Below are 17937 nucleotides of genomic sequence, written 5' to 3' on the forward strand. Positions count from 1 at the left end.
GCAAATAGCGCCTTTGGAAGACTACACAAAAGAGTCTGGAAAAACAACCAACTGAAAAACCTCACAAAGATAAGCGTATACAGAGCCGTTGTCATACCCACACTCCTGTTCGGCTCCGAATCATGGGTCCTCTACCGGCATCACCTACGGCTCCTAGAATTCTTCCACCAGAGTTGTCTCCGCTCCATCCTCAACATTCATTGGAGCGCCTTCATCCCTAACATCGAAGTACTCGAGATGGCAGAGGCTGACAGCATCGAGTCCACGCTGCTGAAGATCCAGCTGCGCTGGGTGGGTCACGTCTCCAGAATGGAGGACCATCGCCTTCCCAAGATCGTGTTATATGGCGAGCTCTCCACTGGCCGCTATGACAGAGGTGCACCAAAGAAGAGGTACAAGGACTGCCTAAAGAAATCTCTTGGTGCCTGCCACATTGACCACCACCAGTGGGCTGATATCGCCTCAAACCGTGCACTTTGGCACCTCACAGTTCGGCGGGCAGCAACCTCCTTTGAAGTAAACTGCAGAGCCCACCTCACTGACAAAAGACAAAGGAGGAAAAACCCAACACCCAACCCCAACCAACCAATTTTCCCTTGCAACCGCTGCAACCGTGTCTGCCTGTCCCGCATCGGACTTGGCAGCCACAATCGAGCCTGCAGCTGACGTGGACATTTACCCCCTCCATAAATATTTGTCCGCGAAGCCAAGCCAAGAAAAAAAAACAGGCTTGTGGGCCAAGAGGACCTAGGTCTAAGTTTAAAATCTAAATCTCCTCATGTGATAAAAGCACAAAAATGCCTCCTATTCATGTTATGTGACCTGCTGAGTTCCTCCAGTACTTTTGTGTTTTTACTACGATCACATCATCCACAGACTTTTGTGTTTTGTCTCCTTATATGGCCTGCTTTAAATATTGAATGGTTAGGAATACTTAGCCCTGCTGTTTAAATGCAAGCTTCTGTTACTGCTGGCACAGGTGAGAAAGATAAGCCATTCTTTGATGTTTACTTGGTTTAATGTAAAGACATTGAGAATCTCTGGCTTCTCTAAGATGCTTTGTGGAATCATCTTCAGAAGAATTCACAATAGGTTAGCTTTGATGAGAATATTATGAGGAACAGCTTCTTCCCATCAGCTGAACGACCAAAGAACGACCTACTAACACTAACCATCCAGAACTCTCATAGTAATGAAACAACCTTCATTTATTTGTATAGATTAATACTTGTCCTGCATATGTATTGGGTGGGCCAAGTATGTATCTGTGTTATGTCTGGTTGAGTGTCTGGATGTTTTGCACCGAGGACCAGAGAACACTATTTCATCAGATGGTACTTGTACAATCAGTTGACAATAAACTTGAACTGACTTGAATATCAAGTTAAGCTTTTGACAGCCTTTCCTGTCATGGCTATTTCTCAAGAATATTCAGTCAATACAGTCCTGGAAATCGCGGAGCTCTTGCACTCAAATACTCTCATGTGTCACAGGAGTTTTTCTTTAAGGTAGAGTTTTAGGTTATTCACAAGCTTATATTATTTTAAAGATAATGCACTTAAGAATAAAATATATATATAAAAAAGGCCAATTCAAGTTTAAAAATGAGCTATGTAGGCAGATGTAGGCAGCCTCCAAGAACGCGGCGCGGGCTACACACTCTACTGGTCTGGTAAGCCTATGGATGAACGACGCCTATCTGGTGTAGGCTTCATGGTCAAGAACTCCATTGCCTCCAAACTCAAAAACCTCCCGACAGGCCACTCGGACCGGATCATGTCCATGCGACTCCCCCTTCAAAACAAGCATCGCATCACCCTCATCAGTGTCTATGCTCCAACCCTCTAGGCGGGACAAGCAGAAAAGGACAAGTTCTACACTGATCTGCGCAACCTCATTCAACGCACCCCTACAGCCGACAAGGTTGTCATCCTTGGCGACTCAGAAACCTGGCCAGGAATCCTGGGCAAGCATGTTGTCGGCAAGTGCAATGACAACGGGCACCTCCTGTTGGAGCTCTGCACAGAACAGCGGCTTGTCATTACAAACACCCTTTTTCAGCAGAGGGACAGCCTGAAGACTACCTAGATGCATCCCCGATCCAAATACTGGAACCTCCTGGACTACGTCCTGGTGTGAGAAAGAGACAAACAAGATGTGCTCCACAGCCCAGCGTGGAATGCCACACTGACCACCGGCTTGTTCGCTGCAAGCTCAACCTTCACTTCAAGCCAAAGTCCAGGAACAGTAAAGCCCCCAGAAAGAGGTTCAATGTTGGAAACTTGCAGTCAGACGAAGTGAGAGGAAACTTCCAGGCAAACCTCAAAGCAAAGCTCGAGGATGCAATCCGCCTCACGGACTCGTCCCCTGAAACCCTCTGGGATCAGCTGAAGACTGCCATACTGCAATCCACTGAAGAGGTACTGGGCTTCTCCTCCAGGAAAAACAAGGACTGGTTCGACAAAAACAACCAGGAAATCCAGGAGCTGCTGGCAAAAAAGCGAGCTGCCCACCAAGCTCACCTTGCAAAACTCTCCTGGCCAGAGAAGAAACAAGCCTTCCGTCACGCATGCAGCCAGCTTCAGCGCAAACTCCGGGAGATCCAAAATAAGTGGTGGACTAGCCTCGTCAAATGAACCCAGCTCAGCGCGGACATTGGCGACTTCAGAGGTTTTTACGAGGCTCTAAAGGCTGTGTACGTCCTCTCACCCCAAGTCCAAAGCCCGCTGCGCAGCTCAGAGGGCAAAGTTCTCCTCAGCAACAAGATCCCCATCCTCAACCGATGGTGAGAACACTTCCAATCTCTTTTCAGTGCCAACCGCTCAGTCCAAGAATCCGCCCTGCTCCAGCTCCCTTAACAGCTCTTAAGGCTAGAGCTGGATGAGGTCCTCACCCGGGAAGAGACATATAAGGCAATTGAACAACCGAAAAGTGGCAAAGCAGCAGGTATGGATGGAATTACCCCAGAGGTCTGGAAGGCTGGCGGCAAAACTCTGCATGCCAAACTGCATGAGTTTTTCAAGCTCTGCTGGGAACAAGGAAAGCTGCCTCAGGACCTTCGTGATGCCATCATCGTCACCCTGTACAAAAACAAAGGTGAGAAATCAGACTGCTCAAACTACAGGGGAATCACGCTGCTCTCCATTGCAGGCAAAATCTTCGCTAAGATTCTCCTAAATAGAATAATACCTAGTGTCGCCGAAAATGTTCTCCCAGAATCACAGTGCGGCTTTCGCGCAAACAGAGAAACTACTGACATGATCTTTGCCCTCAGACAGCTCCAAGAAAAGTGCAGAGAACAAAACAAAGGACTCTACATCATCTTTGTTGACCTCACCAAAGCCTTCGACAGCGTGAGTAGGAAAGCGCTTTGGCAAATACTAGAGTGCCTCGGATGCCCCCCAAACTTCCTCAACATGGTTATCCAACTGCACGAAAACCAACAAGGTCAGGTCAGATACAGCAATGAGCTCTCTGAACCCTTCTCCATTAACAATGGTGTGAAGCAAGGCTGCGTTCTCGCACCAACCCTCTTTTCAATCTTCTTCAGCAGGATGCTGAAACAACCCATGAAAGACCTCAACAATGAAGACGCTGTTTACATCTGGTACTGCACGGATGGCATTCTCTTCAATCTGAGGCGCCTGCAAGCTCACACCAAGACACAAGAGCAACTTGTCCGTGAACTACTCTTTTCAGATGATGCCGCCTTAGTTGCCCATTCAGAGCTTGACGTCCTGTTTTGCGGAAACTGCCAAAATGTTTGGCCTGGAAGTCAGCCTGAAGAAAACTGAGGTCCTCCATCAGCCAGCTCCCCACCATGACTACCATCACCCCCACATCTCCATCGGGCACACAAAACTCAAAATGGTCAACCAGTTTACCTATCTCGGCTGTACCATTTCATCGGATGCAAGGATCGACAACGAGATAGACAACAGACTCGCCAAGGCAAATAGTGCCTTTGGAAGACTACAGAAAAGAGACTGGAAAAACAACCAACTGAAGAACCTCACAAAGATTAGCGTATACAGAGCAGTTGTCATACCCACACTCCTGTTCGGCTCCGAATCTTGGATCCTCTACCAGCATCACCTACAGCTCCTAGAATGCTTCCACCAGCGTTGTCTCCGCTCCATCCTCAACATTCATTGGAGCGACTTCATCACCAACATCGAAGTACTCGAGATGGCAGAGGCCGACAGCATCGAATCCACGCTGCTGAAGATTCAAATGCGCTGGGTAGGTAATGTTTCCAGAATGGAGGTCCTTCACCTTCCCAAGATCGTGTTATATGGTGAGCTCTCCACTGGCCACTATGACAGAGGTGCACCAAAGAAGAGGTACAAGGACTGCCTAAAGAAATCAGTGGGCTGATATTGCTTCAAACCGTGCATCTTGGCACCTCACAGTTCGGCGGGCAGCAACCTCCTTTGAAGAAGACCGCAGAGCCCACCTCACTGACAAAAGACAAAGGAGGAAAAACCCAACACCCAACCCCAACCAACCAATTTTCCCTTGCAACCGCTGCAACTGTGTCTGCCTGTCCCGCATCGGACTTGTCAGCCACAAATGAGCCTCCAGCTGACGTGGATATTACCCCTCCATAAATCTTCGTCCGTGAAGCCAAGCCAAAGAAAGACTTGTACAATCAGTTGACAATAAACTTGAACTGACTTGAATATCAATTTAAGCTTTTGACAGCCTTTCCTGTCATGGCTATTTCTCAAGAATATTCAGTCAATACGGTCCTGGAAATCGCGGAGCTCTTGCACTCAAATACTCTCTTGTGTCACAGGAGTTTTTCTTTAAGGTAGAGTGTTAGGTTATTCACAAGCTTATATTTTTTTAAAGATAGTGCACTTAAGAATAAAATATATATATAAAACAGGCCAATTCAAGTTTAAAAATGAGCTATGGTACATAAAGCAGTGAAACAAGTGGTAATTCTATGTTAGGAAGAGGTCATGAGTTAATGGTTGATGAGGAAAAACCCTTTTTAAAAGTTGTAAAAGAGAAAAAAGTTGGGGTTTATATAAGTAAGGGTTAGAGAGAGAATTTGATGAGATCTGATATTAGGAGAATTTTATGGAAGGATTAGTTAAGGTTAAGAAGTGCTTAGAATGTCTTGGATCCAATTCTGGAGAAAAGGGAATGTACAGAAAACCTGAGACAGTGAAGATATGAAATGAGCAATTGAAAAGTGAAAAATGAGGATGATGGAAGACCAGAATATATGTTGAGAGCATTTGGGATGAAGTCAGTGTGAAGGTGGGTGATAAGTATTGAACGAGATTAACATGCTCGATGAGTCAGTGATTAAAAAAGCCTAAATACAGCAATGAGATCCATCTATGTGGCTCCATTAATCATGTATGACCAGATAAGCTCCAGAATTCTGCTCATCTTTCAATTGATGTTTCTAACTTTGGCCCTAAAGAACATCCTTAAATAATGTGATGGATATAATCTCGCTACATCAACAATCCTTCTGGCTTGGCAGAGGATACTTACTAACTTGTGTCAAAATACGAGCAGTTTTGTGGTGTGGACTTGGAGCTGTTATAAAGCATTTTTCCAAACACAACAGACCTATTTAAGAGGGGATCCCTCACTCCCTTAACTGAGAATTAGTTCCTGCCGAGCAATGGAAGGGCAGCATGAGTTAATGATATTTCAGGTACCCCTGATTGATTCTGTCAGCCCATCTGCATTTAAATGTAAGTGCAAAGATGAACGCAGTTATCTAACCCGCTGTGTTACCGTGCCTGATGCACTGAGATTGTTGCATTTCATCAGGAGGTAACAACTTGTGCTAATGTGTTAACCTTCACAAAAAGAACCACACCAGAGCAGTGCATTGAGGTTTGTCAAAAGCACTTTGTTTCTTATTTTATGGTAGGATTTGGTGACTTCACTTTCATCTTCACCATTCCCTGTTTCAATGGTACAGTCTAAGAGCTGGTAAATTCCAGATTCAAATGTTACTCCTCAAAATAACAAATATGGCCCATAGAGTAAAAACCAACTACTTCATTAAAATTACAGATTACAACATTTCCACAGAATAAACAATATTTCCAATGTGGTTTTAACATAGTACTTCATGGTAACATTTTGATATTTCTATGTGTCCTAGATGGAGGCTTTGAATTCCTTTGGGTCTATGTCGACTCACAGAACGATCCCATTTCCAACAAATTTTCCCTTTAACCTTCATAGTATTAACTACACTCTCCCAACATCTCCCCACCCCCCCCACCCCACCCAAATTTTCTCAACTACTTATACACGAGGTAATTTATAACTCGCACATCTTGGGAATGTGGAAGGAAACCAGAACACAAAGAAGAAACCCGTGTGATCTCAGGGAAAACATGCAAAGCATTCAAACGGCAGCAGGTTTGGATAAAATATGACAGCTGCATAAGTGGATATTAGCATAAGTGGCAGTGGCTTGCTCACTGCAATTGGTCTAAAGATCATTTTAAAGATTGAAAGGAAAGTATAAAGTCAGAGATTAAAATAAAAGCAAGAATTTTTCGGACCTTTGGACCGGTTAGCTAAAGGAGCTAATGCCAGTGATGGAGTGATTAAAATTAGAGATGCGGTTAAAAACCAGAACTGGAGGGTCACTGAGACATCAAAGAGTTGTGGAACAGAAAGAGTTTAGAAAGGAAAGAGTAATACCTTGGTGGGTGGGGGCAGTGCAGGGTGTATTGAAAATACAGTTGGAAATGTTAAACTGTAGCAGTGTTGGACTAATGTAAACACAGGGGCAATGAATGAATTTGATGCTGTATATTAGGATATGGGTTTTGGATGACATTTTGTTTACCGAATGTGAAAGGTAAAATATCCTCGAGAAGGTAATTAGGAGCAGAAGGCAAGGGGAGGAATTCTAGACCTGTAAGCTCAGGCGACAAATGACAAAACAATCCCTGGTTGATTGATTAAAATTGAAGAAATGTGAGAAATTTGAAATGGATGAATGATGAAATATTTGAGCGTTGTAGAGTTTGTTACAGAGAAAGGAAAGGTGGGACAAGGAGGGTTTTCAAAATGAGGTGGAGAATTTTAAAATGAGAGGATTCTCAGGCTGGAGGGAACAAGTTGTAACTTTCAATGCAAACTGCAAATTATTTGACAAGTGCAAATTTATAGAGAGCGAAAGATGGGATACTGGTCTGCCTGAGCAAGGGTTTCAACAGTGATGGTTACCTGTTTCTTGAAGCTGTGGAATGAAACTGAGCGAGGTTCCTCATATACCCTTTCCTCTTCCCAGTGTCTGCTGGACAGGAGCAGCACAGGATGCTTCCTCCAAGGACCAGGACAAAAGTTGACCCCCACCCCAGAAAGAGAGCATCACCCAGCCCTGCTTTCATGGACAGGGGCACCAGAGGGTTGTAGAAGTCGGCTACAATGTTGGCAGCAGTCCAGGAGACTGGAATCAGGACACACACTCCTGCCAAGATGAAGAGAACCCCTCCGGCCACAGCCAGTAGATCCTTGAACCTCTCCTCCTCCTTTGCGAACTTGGTGCATTTCATACCTGCACAGGACACCACCATGGCTAAAATGCCCAGTGCCACAGCCAGGCACATGAGTGCTCTGGCCGCCTGCAGGTCAGACGGCAATCCCAGCAATGAGTCATAAATGTCACAGCTCAGGAGACCCCCACTGTCATTAATGCAGCTCATCCAGATCCCTTCCCAACCTTCCTGCACTGTTAGGATGGTGCTGCCATCCAGATTCCGGATTCTCCACTGAGGAATTGCCATGGAGATGCAGGCCATGAACCAGCCCACCACAGCAGTGATGAATCCCACCACCTGGAAGCAGGTATTTGACATTGCACCCGTGCAAAATCCCCAGCACGTCCCAGCAATTGCTGACGGTTGTCCAAAAATGCCACCTCCACTGGATCATCTGAAGCTCAAGAATATTGGGAATCAGTCACAATTTAACAAGAAAAGAAAACTCTGATATGAGACAAAACCTTCCTGATGGTACATTCTCCCACAGGCAGATACAAAAGAAGATGATCGACTCCTGCTGCACCTACTGAAGGATGGATTTCTGTGCTGGGGTGGGCAGCAGGACAGATTGGATAATTAATGACTCTTTAAATGGGCTGTCAGTCTGAACTGCAAGCAAATGGCAGGTTGCCAGCAATCGAGGTATACAGTGATTGGCTGTGGCTCCTGATTGTGTAACATTGGAAAAGCTGCTGCCATTTTTCTAAAGCAGAGTTAAAATATGCAGGACTAGAAGGATTATGTTATCTGGTTGAAAAGTGCATAAAAAGCAGGAAATAGATAAGAAAGTAAAACTACACTGGTTGCCAAAATGTAATTTGGTTCAATATTATCATGGCGGATCTTCTGCTTTCACATCCTGTATTATAAATTGTATGCTTTGATAGCCATATGGTTAGGCTTTCTGAATGTTAAGGGCTGTGTCCAATGGGTATGCCTTACTTCAATCACAATGGGTGGATGAAACTTGCCTTGGTTGCCAAATGCCTCCGAGGAAGTATACTGAAGATAAGGAAAGTGAAAGAAACCATCCATGTTGATTTCCCCAGTCAATCACTCTAGGATCTCATGCATAAGGGAAGGGATTAAGACTTGCCCTGGAGGCATATCACTGAGGACAGAGATTGAATATAATATTCTCTCCTTAATGATGGTCTGATCATTCCAGCCATTGAGTGGATGTAATTGCAGATCCTAGCAAAAATGCTCTGGACCACACTTAAGCTTGAGTTCTCGTCGCACCTTCTTCTGGCTCTCCATCCCATAGGATGATGATGGTTCCTTTCAGTCAGTTTGTGGACTTGATATGTGTGTCCTGGAGTAGCTGCACAGGCTGATCCTTGACAGGCCCTGCTTGCCACGTACTTGACAGGCAAGGCCTGGGGGGGGGGGGGGGGGGGCAGCAGGGGCAGATGCTCGGTTCTGGCGCTTCCCGTGCCCTTCCTCTGTTGGCCCTTTGAGATTTTTCTCAGCCGCGTCCACACCTTTTCTGACGGCGTCCCCCCACTGCGAGCGATCTTGAGCTTTCTTGAGGCTCCTGTGCAGAACATCCTTGGGCCGTAGTTGCTGGCCTCCTCGTTTCCGGGTACCACTGGAAAGTTGGCCGTACAAGGTGTCTTAAGTCGCACCACAGAAGTGCCAAGGGACAACTTGTTTGTGCAAGGGAAGGACTATTCAGCTCCTCTTGACATTCAACAACCATCAACATTGACCAGAAATTTTAATGATCCAGTTACTTAAATACCATGAGAACAAAACAAGTCAGAGATTGTGCACTCTGCATTGAATGACTCATTTCCTGACTCCAAAGAGTTACTAAGATGAATATAACTCCAGCAACACTCAAGAAACTCAACATCAGGTGGGCCAAAGCAACCTGTCAAGTGATACTCTATACATCACCTTAGAAATTCACTCCCTCATGCTCAGCTTACAGTGGCTGTATTCTCAACCATCCACAAGATACAACACAGTGACTCACCTTGACTTAAATGGCAGCAGCACCCGAAAAACACAGTTTTTATTCTCTAGAACATGGACAGCAATCAGGCGGGAATGTCACCACCTCCATATTCCAATCCCAGTGATTCTCTGCTGATATAAAAACATACTGTGGTTCCTTCCTTAATGTTCAGTCTAAATCCTGAAATTTCCATAGGTGCTATGGGTGTATCTTCATCACAAGCTACTGAACAAGCATCTTACAGTTGGTCATTCAATACTAATTCTCGAAATCATAAGGATGAATAAAGCACACCAAAACAAATAATCTACTGTTGCCTGTGGGATCTTGTTTGTAAATCACCTACGCTCTCAGTATAGTGTTTGCACTTTGAAGTATTTCACTGGCTGTAAAGTGCATTGTGAGATTCTGAGATCTTGAAATGTTCAGTAGAAATCCAAAACTTTCCATTCATTTCTTTGAATTCCCCCACCAGATCTTACTCAGTGCAAGAGCACCTTAAATAATATGTTAATTTCCTCTCCTTGTAAATGGATCCCGTCTTCTTGTATGTAAATTCAATGTGGAGCTTTGGTGACAACAAACAAATCTGCCTTCAGACTTTAAATTGAAATGTTTAGTTTCAAAGTCTGTTGTTATAATCGGAAACAAAATTATTTTCCATCCCATCTATTGTACACCTACAAAAAACATTGTTCATTCATTAGAATTGAGGAGAATGAGGGGATCTCATGAACTATTTTGAATGTTGAAAGGGTATGGACAGAGTAGATGTAGAAAGGTTGTTTCCCACAGTGGGAGAGTCTATGGCAAGAGGGTACAACCTCAGGATTAAAGGACATCCAATTAGAACACAGATGCATTGGCATTTCTTCACCCAGAGGGTGGTAAATCTATGGAATTTGTGGTCGTGGAGGCCAGGTCATTGGGGGTCTTTAAGGCAAAGATTGATAGGTTTTTGATTAGCCAGTTCATCAAAGGTTATGGGGAGAAGGCCAGGCAGTGGGGCTAAGTGTGAAAATGATTAAATGTCAGGGCAGACCCGATGGGACAAATAGCCTACTTCTGCTCCTATGCGTTTTGGTCTTGTTGTAAGTTTTGATTTGGTTGATAGTTGTCCTCTGGACCCAACTAAGGTTTTGATTCTATGACTAGTTCAATTTGAGATACATTCATGTCTTTGGGTGAGTGTTCCTAATTAAGTCAGTGAATCTTCCCAGCACCCTGACATTTATTCAAAAATCCACAATTGAAACAAAACTAGTGAATTAACTCTGTGATTTTTCTGGGAGCTTCTTGCATTGAAGTTAACAGCTGCATTTAGCTACTTTGCAAAATTAACACAACTTCATCAAAGTACATTGCAAGCTTTGGAGGAAAACCTGTGGACAGTAGTAACAAGCAGTTTCTTTTCAATAGGAAGATAGAATTGTAGAATTTAAGGGAAATGGAATCGGTTTCAGTGGTAACTTTCCAAAAGGAACTATCTACATACAAAATGGGAAACGCATAGTCTTTGGGGAATGTGAATGGATTTCTTTTACTGTAGATTGTAATGTGGGGCTCCACCTTGTGGTATGAATGTGAATGGTTCAAATCAGATCTGTGAACATTCCCACTAAATCCTGGGAATGCCCAGCCCATGATCATTCAAAGAGGAGAAGGTGTTATTGAGAACATCAAGGTCATGCTTGTACCTCAAAGAAAACAAAAATCCCTTCATAAGCAGCAGAAGGAAGAAATCACCTCACAAATGACTCACTTCTCCTCTTTCTGCCCCCTCTGTGGAAGGGTGTATGGTTCCCAAGTTGGCCACATAAATCACCTTAGAACCCACAAGACAGCAAGTCATCTTCAATTCAGATGAAATGTTCAAGACAAAAAAAGAACTTGAGATGGAGAGATCAGACTGATTGGCACAAACCTGAAAAAAATATTGGCCTTTTGTTCCTGGTGGTAAACATCTGTATGATTATTGCCTTCTGCACTTTTGAATAAATTGAACTCAACAGAAGGGAGAAGTTCAGATAAGGGAAATCTGAAATAAAGATCCTGGCATTATTCTGGCAACTGTGGACATCAAAACTGTTCGGGTGGCACATTTAGTGTAGCAGTTAGCGCAACACTATTACAGCACCAGCGACTTGGGTTCGAATCTGGCTCTGTCTGGATGGAGTTTGTACATTCTCCTCATGTCTGCATGGGTTTCCTCTGGGTTAGCTGATTTCCTCCCACCATTCAAAACGTACAGGGTTGTAGGTCAATCTGGTGTGATGGGGCAGTACAGGCTCATGGAACAAAAGGACCTGTTACTCTGCTATATGACTAAATTTCAATTTTTCAAAACATTAAAAAATATAATGTTTCAGATTAATGATCTTTCATCAGAAAATTGGAAGGCATGCTTCAGAGAGAAATGGGACAGGCAGCCAATGGTCCTTTGCTTAGTTAATGTTGGCATTAATAGGCCTTGTGCTTTCTATTTCAGAAATTTACCATCTCATGGACTTAATATTGACCAACATCTTTACAAGTATCATCTGTATTTGCATCTGTGTGGTGAATTATTGCTATTTCTATTGACACCTTGTCCAGGACTTTTGTTTATTTCTTACTTCTTAGATCCTTGAGGATCAAGTATGACTTGCTTCCACTTGCTTTCTGTTGGTTCTGAGGCCAGTCGGACCTACAAACTTAGAGGGGCCAGGACGGGCAGGCCAGTTTGTAGTTTGTCAGGTGGTGCACCCTTTCTGCCTGCTCCTGGACAATGGCTCATAGGGACCAGATATCAGAGCCAGAATTCGAGAGGGTGCTGAGGGCATGTAGAGCTCCTGAAGGGCCTCGGGCACTGAAAAACCCTGATCATGTCAGAGGTTTGGATCTGGAGCTCGTATTGCCGATTAATCAACCAGGAGTCTGTGTAGCTGCTGAGGCTAAGGGAGTGCTGGAGGTGAATTCATGGACACTCAGTGACTCTGGAGGGTCTTCTCTTTCTCTCGTATTGTGAGAAGCACTGGCAATACTAATGGTGACACTTTGTCTGCCTTATGGCAGGTATAAGTTAAAGTACATCAACCATGTTACATTTTAATTTATTATTATGTGACAATAAAAGGAACCTTGAACCATGATTTTGAGCTAGGATTAATAGAAATGTTGAGCCTTTTTGAAAAATGTTCTTTCTCCTATCTACTGGTTATCTTCAATGGCATTAGAGCCTCAATGGTGGGAATATTAGGCTGGGAAAGGAGGTTGGCATGACTTCAATTAATCTTTATGAGGATTTCGAAGGCTTAGTGGAAACCATGTCAATATTATCTCTTCAGTGCTTAAGCAGGGTTCATTATCTTGAGGAAGGACTCGGGCCCGAAACATTGGTAAGATATCCTTACCTTCTAGGGATGGTGCAAGACTGGCTGAGTTCCTCCAGCATCTCTGTGTTTTACTACAATCACAACAGACTTTCATGTTTCACTCCACATTGCTGTTTGGTAGAATGATATGTCTGGCTAGAAGTGTCAAAGGCTCAGAAATGCATAGAGCATGGAATGAGCCCTTTGGCCAAACTCATCCTTGCCAGCCGAGCTGGTGTTCTGGGCTAGTCCTAGGTGTCTGCATTTGACCCTTATCCTTCGAGACCCTTCCTATCCATAATACCATCCAAATATCTTTTGAGCATTGTAATTGTACTTTCTTCTATAGTTTCCTCTGGCAGCTCCCTCTAGATACTGACCATCTTCTGAGTTGCCCCTCAGGTCCATCTTTAATCTCTTCCTTCTCACCTTAAACCTATGCCCTCTAGTTCAAGAATCATCTATCTGGTGAAAAAAAGACTTTATTCATGTCCCTCCTTTATGCCATGATTTTCAAGCACCTTGTTCCTCAATCAATTGAAGGCTGTGGTAGCGCACTGAAGGTAATGGTGTGAAAATTAATCTCTCCTCCCTCCACCCATCACATGGCTTCCCTTTGTTCTTTCCTAGCAGCCCAATCGTCCCCTATCAACCCTTCCTCAACACCAATTCCCCTGCCTCTTACTTTCTGTTACATCTCTAATATATTCCATTTCTGCCAAAAAGGTCATCCATCTGGCACATTAATTCAGTTTTTTTTCCTTGCAGAAGCTCTCTGAACTGCTTTTGCCATTCCTGCATTCTGTTTTTATTAAGAAGAAATGGAAGGTTGCGACACAGATGGTACATACGGTGAAGTTCAGATAGCTGGGCTTGGGATCAGCTTTAATTTTATGTAATTGAGAGATACAGTACAGTAACAGGACTAACAGTTGAAGATCAGACAGGACCTTCCAGCCCACAAGTCTGAACTGCCCAAGTACACACATGCAGCCAATTAACCCTCAAATTCTGTCTTCTTCTTTGGCTTGGCTTCGCGGACGAAGATTTATGGAGGGGTAATGTCCATGTCAGCTGCAGGCTTGTTTGTGGCTGACAAGTCCGATGCGGGACAGGCAGACACGGTTGCAACGGTTGCAGGGGAAAATTGGTTGGTTGGGGTGGTGTGTTGGGTTTTTCCTCCTTTGTCTTTTGTCAGAGGTGGGCTCTGCGGTCTTCTTCAAAGGAGGTTGCTGCCCGCCGAACTGTGAGGCGCCAAAATGCACAGTTTGAGGTGATATTAGCCCACTGGCGGTGGTCAATGTGGCAGGCATCGAGAGATTTCTTTAGGCAGTCCTTGTACCTCTTCTTTGGTGCACCTCTGTCACGGTGGCCAGTGGAGAGCTACAGAATATACCCATTATCCACTGTCCCAGCACTGCCCATTGTCTGATCTTCAACTGTTAGTGTATGGATGCCCATTAATTTTAATGAATTTACCCATGCATTTGAGGCCCTGTAGGATTTCTATGAGACCCCTCTCGTGTAAGACCAGATCTATAAACTGAGAGAGAGAGAGAGAGAGAGAGAGAGAGAGAGAGAGAGAGAGTAAGAGAGGGACAGAAGCGGAGACAGAGACAGAGAGAGCACAGAAAGAAAGACAGCAAGAGGGACAGTGAGAGACAGAGAGAGAAAGAGGGGCCATTGTAAGTAGGCAATAAAGCCTGAGCTCAAAGGTAAAATGTCAATCTGGATTACTTACTGTGGCTGCACTGCTTGCATCATACTGCCAGACTGATTGCCAATCAACCAGGCTAGATGTCCCTCCTTTTGATCTTTGAGCTTGTGGGATGATGCCTGTGAAATTGCTTAGGTTTGGAAAGGTGTGATGATGCACCCAAGGAATTTCACAGGCATCATATGAAATAATTTTTGACAAAGTGCAAAAATATTTTTGTCTATAGTATTAATGGAGTGAGCAGAGAACTCCTTCTACAATAATGATTTTATTCCTCACCCCATTTTCCCTGTAATTTCCCTCAGCCCTACACTCACACCAGAGCATGTGAAAGGGAATAAGTTACAGAGAAATAACTGAGATTGGATTGATTGGACTGCTCTGTGAGCCAGCATAGACAAGCAGTGCTAAAATATCATGTGTGCAGCATTAATGTCAAATTAAGTCCATTATTCAAACAAGTGTGTGTAAGTATTCCACAGCTACCACCCTAAACAATGCATTCATTTGTGACCTGCCTGTCCCAATGCGAGAATTGCCAATTTATTATGTCTAACATCGTGTTTACCAGTCAGAATATACCATTTATCCTTGGAACATAATCCACAAGTCAGTCAGATAACAGCAACACATTTTGTTGTCACCTTGAGAGAGAGGGCTCAAAAATCACTGTAAATGTGTGGAAAAGAAAAAGTGTATATCATGGCTATTGTGATTTATGGTGTGAAAAATAAAAAAATTTATATACAAAAAAAAAAGAGAGAGTGAGAGAGGGCTCGAGAGAATTTGAAATGCTGGTGAAGGCATAAATGCTGAAAGGAAAACCCCCCCAAATTATTCATCTGTGGTTGCATTAAGAGATTCTGTTTGAATTTTCACCCTTTATTTTCCTGCTGGAAACTTAAGCTAGTTCTTCTTCCTTTAGACTGAAGTCGTTCGATGCGAAAAGAAATATTTGTGTCAAGCAAGGACAAATAGGTCACTTCAGGAAGAAGCTGAAGCTATTGCCAAACTGACTGATGTAGAGATCAACTTTAACATGACATTCCAGTTCAATGAATAGTCTCAAACAATATAAAAAAAAAGATTTTCCAATGATAGGAGAAGATTTTAGACCTCACCCATTCAGATTAAGAGTGACACACCTTGCTTTCTGTCATTACTTCTTCACTGACTCTGTGCAGCTTTTCACGGAGCTTAATGAATAAATATCCGGAAATGAATCACTTTTCACCTGATGATCTGTCAAGTGAATAAGCAGGCAATGATGCATTGCAATGAGCTGAGTTCATCTGATTTTGTTTTCAAACTGTGATTAAGTGGCATTTAATTTGCTTGTCCACATATTCACCCGGTTTATCAGGCAAATTCCCTAAACGTGTTATCCACGTTGCACTAAAGATCTGCAGCAAAGTCAAATGTGTCAATGAACCATTAAACTAAAGCCACATTGGGCTAGTCAGAATCAGAATTAATTGTCATGAACAAGTCACAAAATTTGGTATTTTGAACAGCATCATTAGTGCAAACATTCAGATTATAAACATTTTGCAACATTACTATAAATTTTAAAAAAGTAACAGTGCTTGAAAAGTAAGGCAGCATCTTTGGTTCATTGATTACTCAGGAATCTGATGGCCGTGGGGAAGAAGTTGTCCTTGTGCCTTTAAGTGCTCGTCTTTAGGCTCCTGTACCTTCTTCCCAATGGTAGCAGAGTGAAGTATGGGCATGACCTGGGTGGTGCGGGACTTTGAGGATAGAGGCTGCTTTCTTAAGACACCGCCTCGTATAGATGTCCTTGATGGAATGAAATCTGGTGGCTGTGATGTCACAGGCCGAGTTAACAACCCTCTGGAGTTTATTCTTGTCCTGAGAGTTGGTGCCTTCAGGCAGAATGCTCTCCACGGAACGCCTGTAGAAGTTTACAAGAGTCTTCGGTGACAGATCGAATCTCCTCAGAGACCTCACAAAGTATAGCTCTGGTGAGCCTTCTTTGTGACTGCATCAACATGGAGGCTCCAGAACAGATCCTTGGAGAGGATGGGTACATCCTTGATGAGAACTGGGTCATGTTCCCCTGACTTCCTCCTAAATTCTATAATCATCTCCTTGTTTTTGCTGATGCTGAGGGCAAGGTGCTTGTCGTTACACCATTCAACAAGCTGATCTACCTCCCCCTGTATATTTCCTCATTGCACGTTCAGGGAGGGAGGGCACACCAGCAAGCAGGAGGAGGAGGGAGGACTCTGAGAATGGAAAGGGAAGGGGTGGAAATCTGAAGGAAAGAAGACAAGGGGAAAGGCTAGGGAGGGAGAATGGAGAATAAGTTGACAGAAACCAGAGCAGTCAATGTCAATGCCATCCAGTTGGAGAGTGCCCAGACAGAAAATCAAGTGTTGCTCCTCCAATTTATAGGTGGTAAAGAGAGAATTACACCCATATGTATATTGGCGGAACAACACGATTTTCCTTTTGGGAACTCTCCAACCAGAGGGTATTAACATCAACTTCTCTGGCTTCTGCTAGCCTACTCTCCATTCTCCCTCCCTACCCTTTCCTTTGTTTCTTTCCTCCAGCTCTCCACCTCCTTCCCTCTCCATTTTCAGTGCCATTCCTCCTCCCCCTGCTTGCTGGTGAGCCCTCCCTCTCTTTTTCACATATTACCTCCTGCCTTTGGGACTCTGCTCCTCCCCCTGCCCCTCCCCTTTTGGGATCCTGCCGACATTTTTTTCATACCTTGATGAAGGGCTCAAGCCCAAAACGTTGGTTATGTATCTTTATCTTTGATACATAATGTACATTGTTTGACCTGTTGAGCTTCTCCAGCGTTGTGTTTTATTTCAACCACTGTCTGCAGACGTGTTTTACTACTCACCTACCAGATCTGTTTCTACCGTTTTTATAAGACCATGACTAATATGATTGTAACCTCAACTCCTCATTCCAGTATAACAAAAGTATAATTTCACCCCCTTGCTCATTAAAAATCCATCAAACTCTGTCTTACAAATATTCAAAGACTCAGTTTACAACCTTTCCCTTTCACCCACTTTGAGAAAGAGAGTTACAAAGATCATCAAATTGAAAATGTTTACTTCATTTAAGTCTTCAACAGGCGAGTATTTATTTTAAAATAATGACACTTTGACCTAGATTCTCCCACCACAGAAGACATCTCCGCATCCATTTTGTTCAAAGTCCTACGGACCTGCTGTATTTCATTCAAAGCCCCTCCTGTTCTAAATTGCAAGGAATCTATGCCTTCTGCACCTAGCCTTCCTACATCATGTAGCCAACTACAGTAGTTCCAGGTAGTAATCTGGTTAGTCTTCTCTGAATTGTTTCCTCATATAAAGAGACCAATAC

The 17937-nt window shown here is 43.7% G+C and overlaps 1 protein-coding gene across 1 annotated transcript; it reads right to left on the reverse strand.

Moving 5' to 3' along the window:
• Positions 1-924: 924 nt before the first annotated feature.
• LOC138742134 (claudin-4-like) lies at positions 925-7853 on the reverse strand. The gene is made up of 4 exons (XM_069896317.1): positions 7222-7853; positions 3338-3428; positions 2523-2591; positions 925-1071 (listed from the first exon to the last, which is right to left on the reverse strand). The coding sequence occupies exons 1-4, from the start codon at positions 7851-7853 to the stop codon at positions 925-927; spliced, it is 939 nt and encodes a 312-aa protein (XP_069752418.1).
• Between the last annotated feature and the right edge of the window lie 10084 nt (positions 7854-17937).

Source organism: Narcine bancroftii, chromosome 8, assembly GCF_036971445.1.
Source record: "Narcine bancroftii isolate sNarBan1 chromosome 8, sNarBan1.hap1, whole genome shotgun sequence".
Taxonomy (NCBI): domain Eukaryota; kingdom Metazoa; phylum Chordata; class Chondrichthyes; order Torpediniformes; family Narcinidae; genus Narcine; species Narcine bancroftii.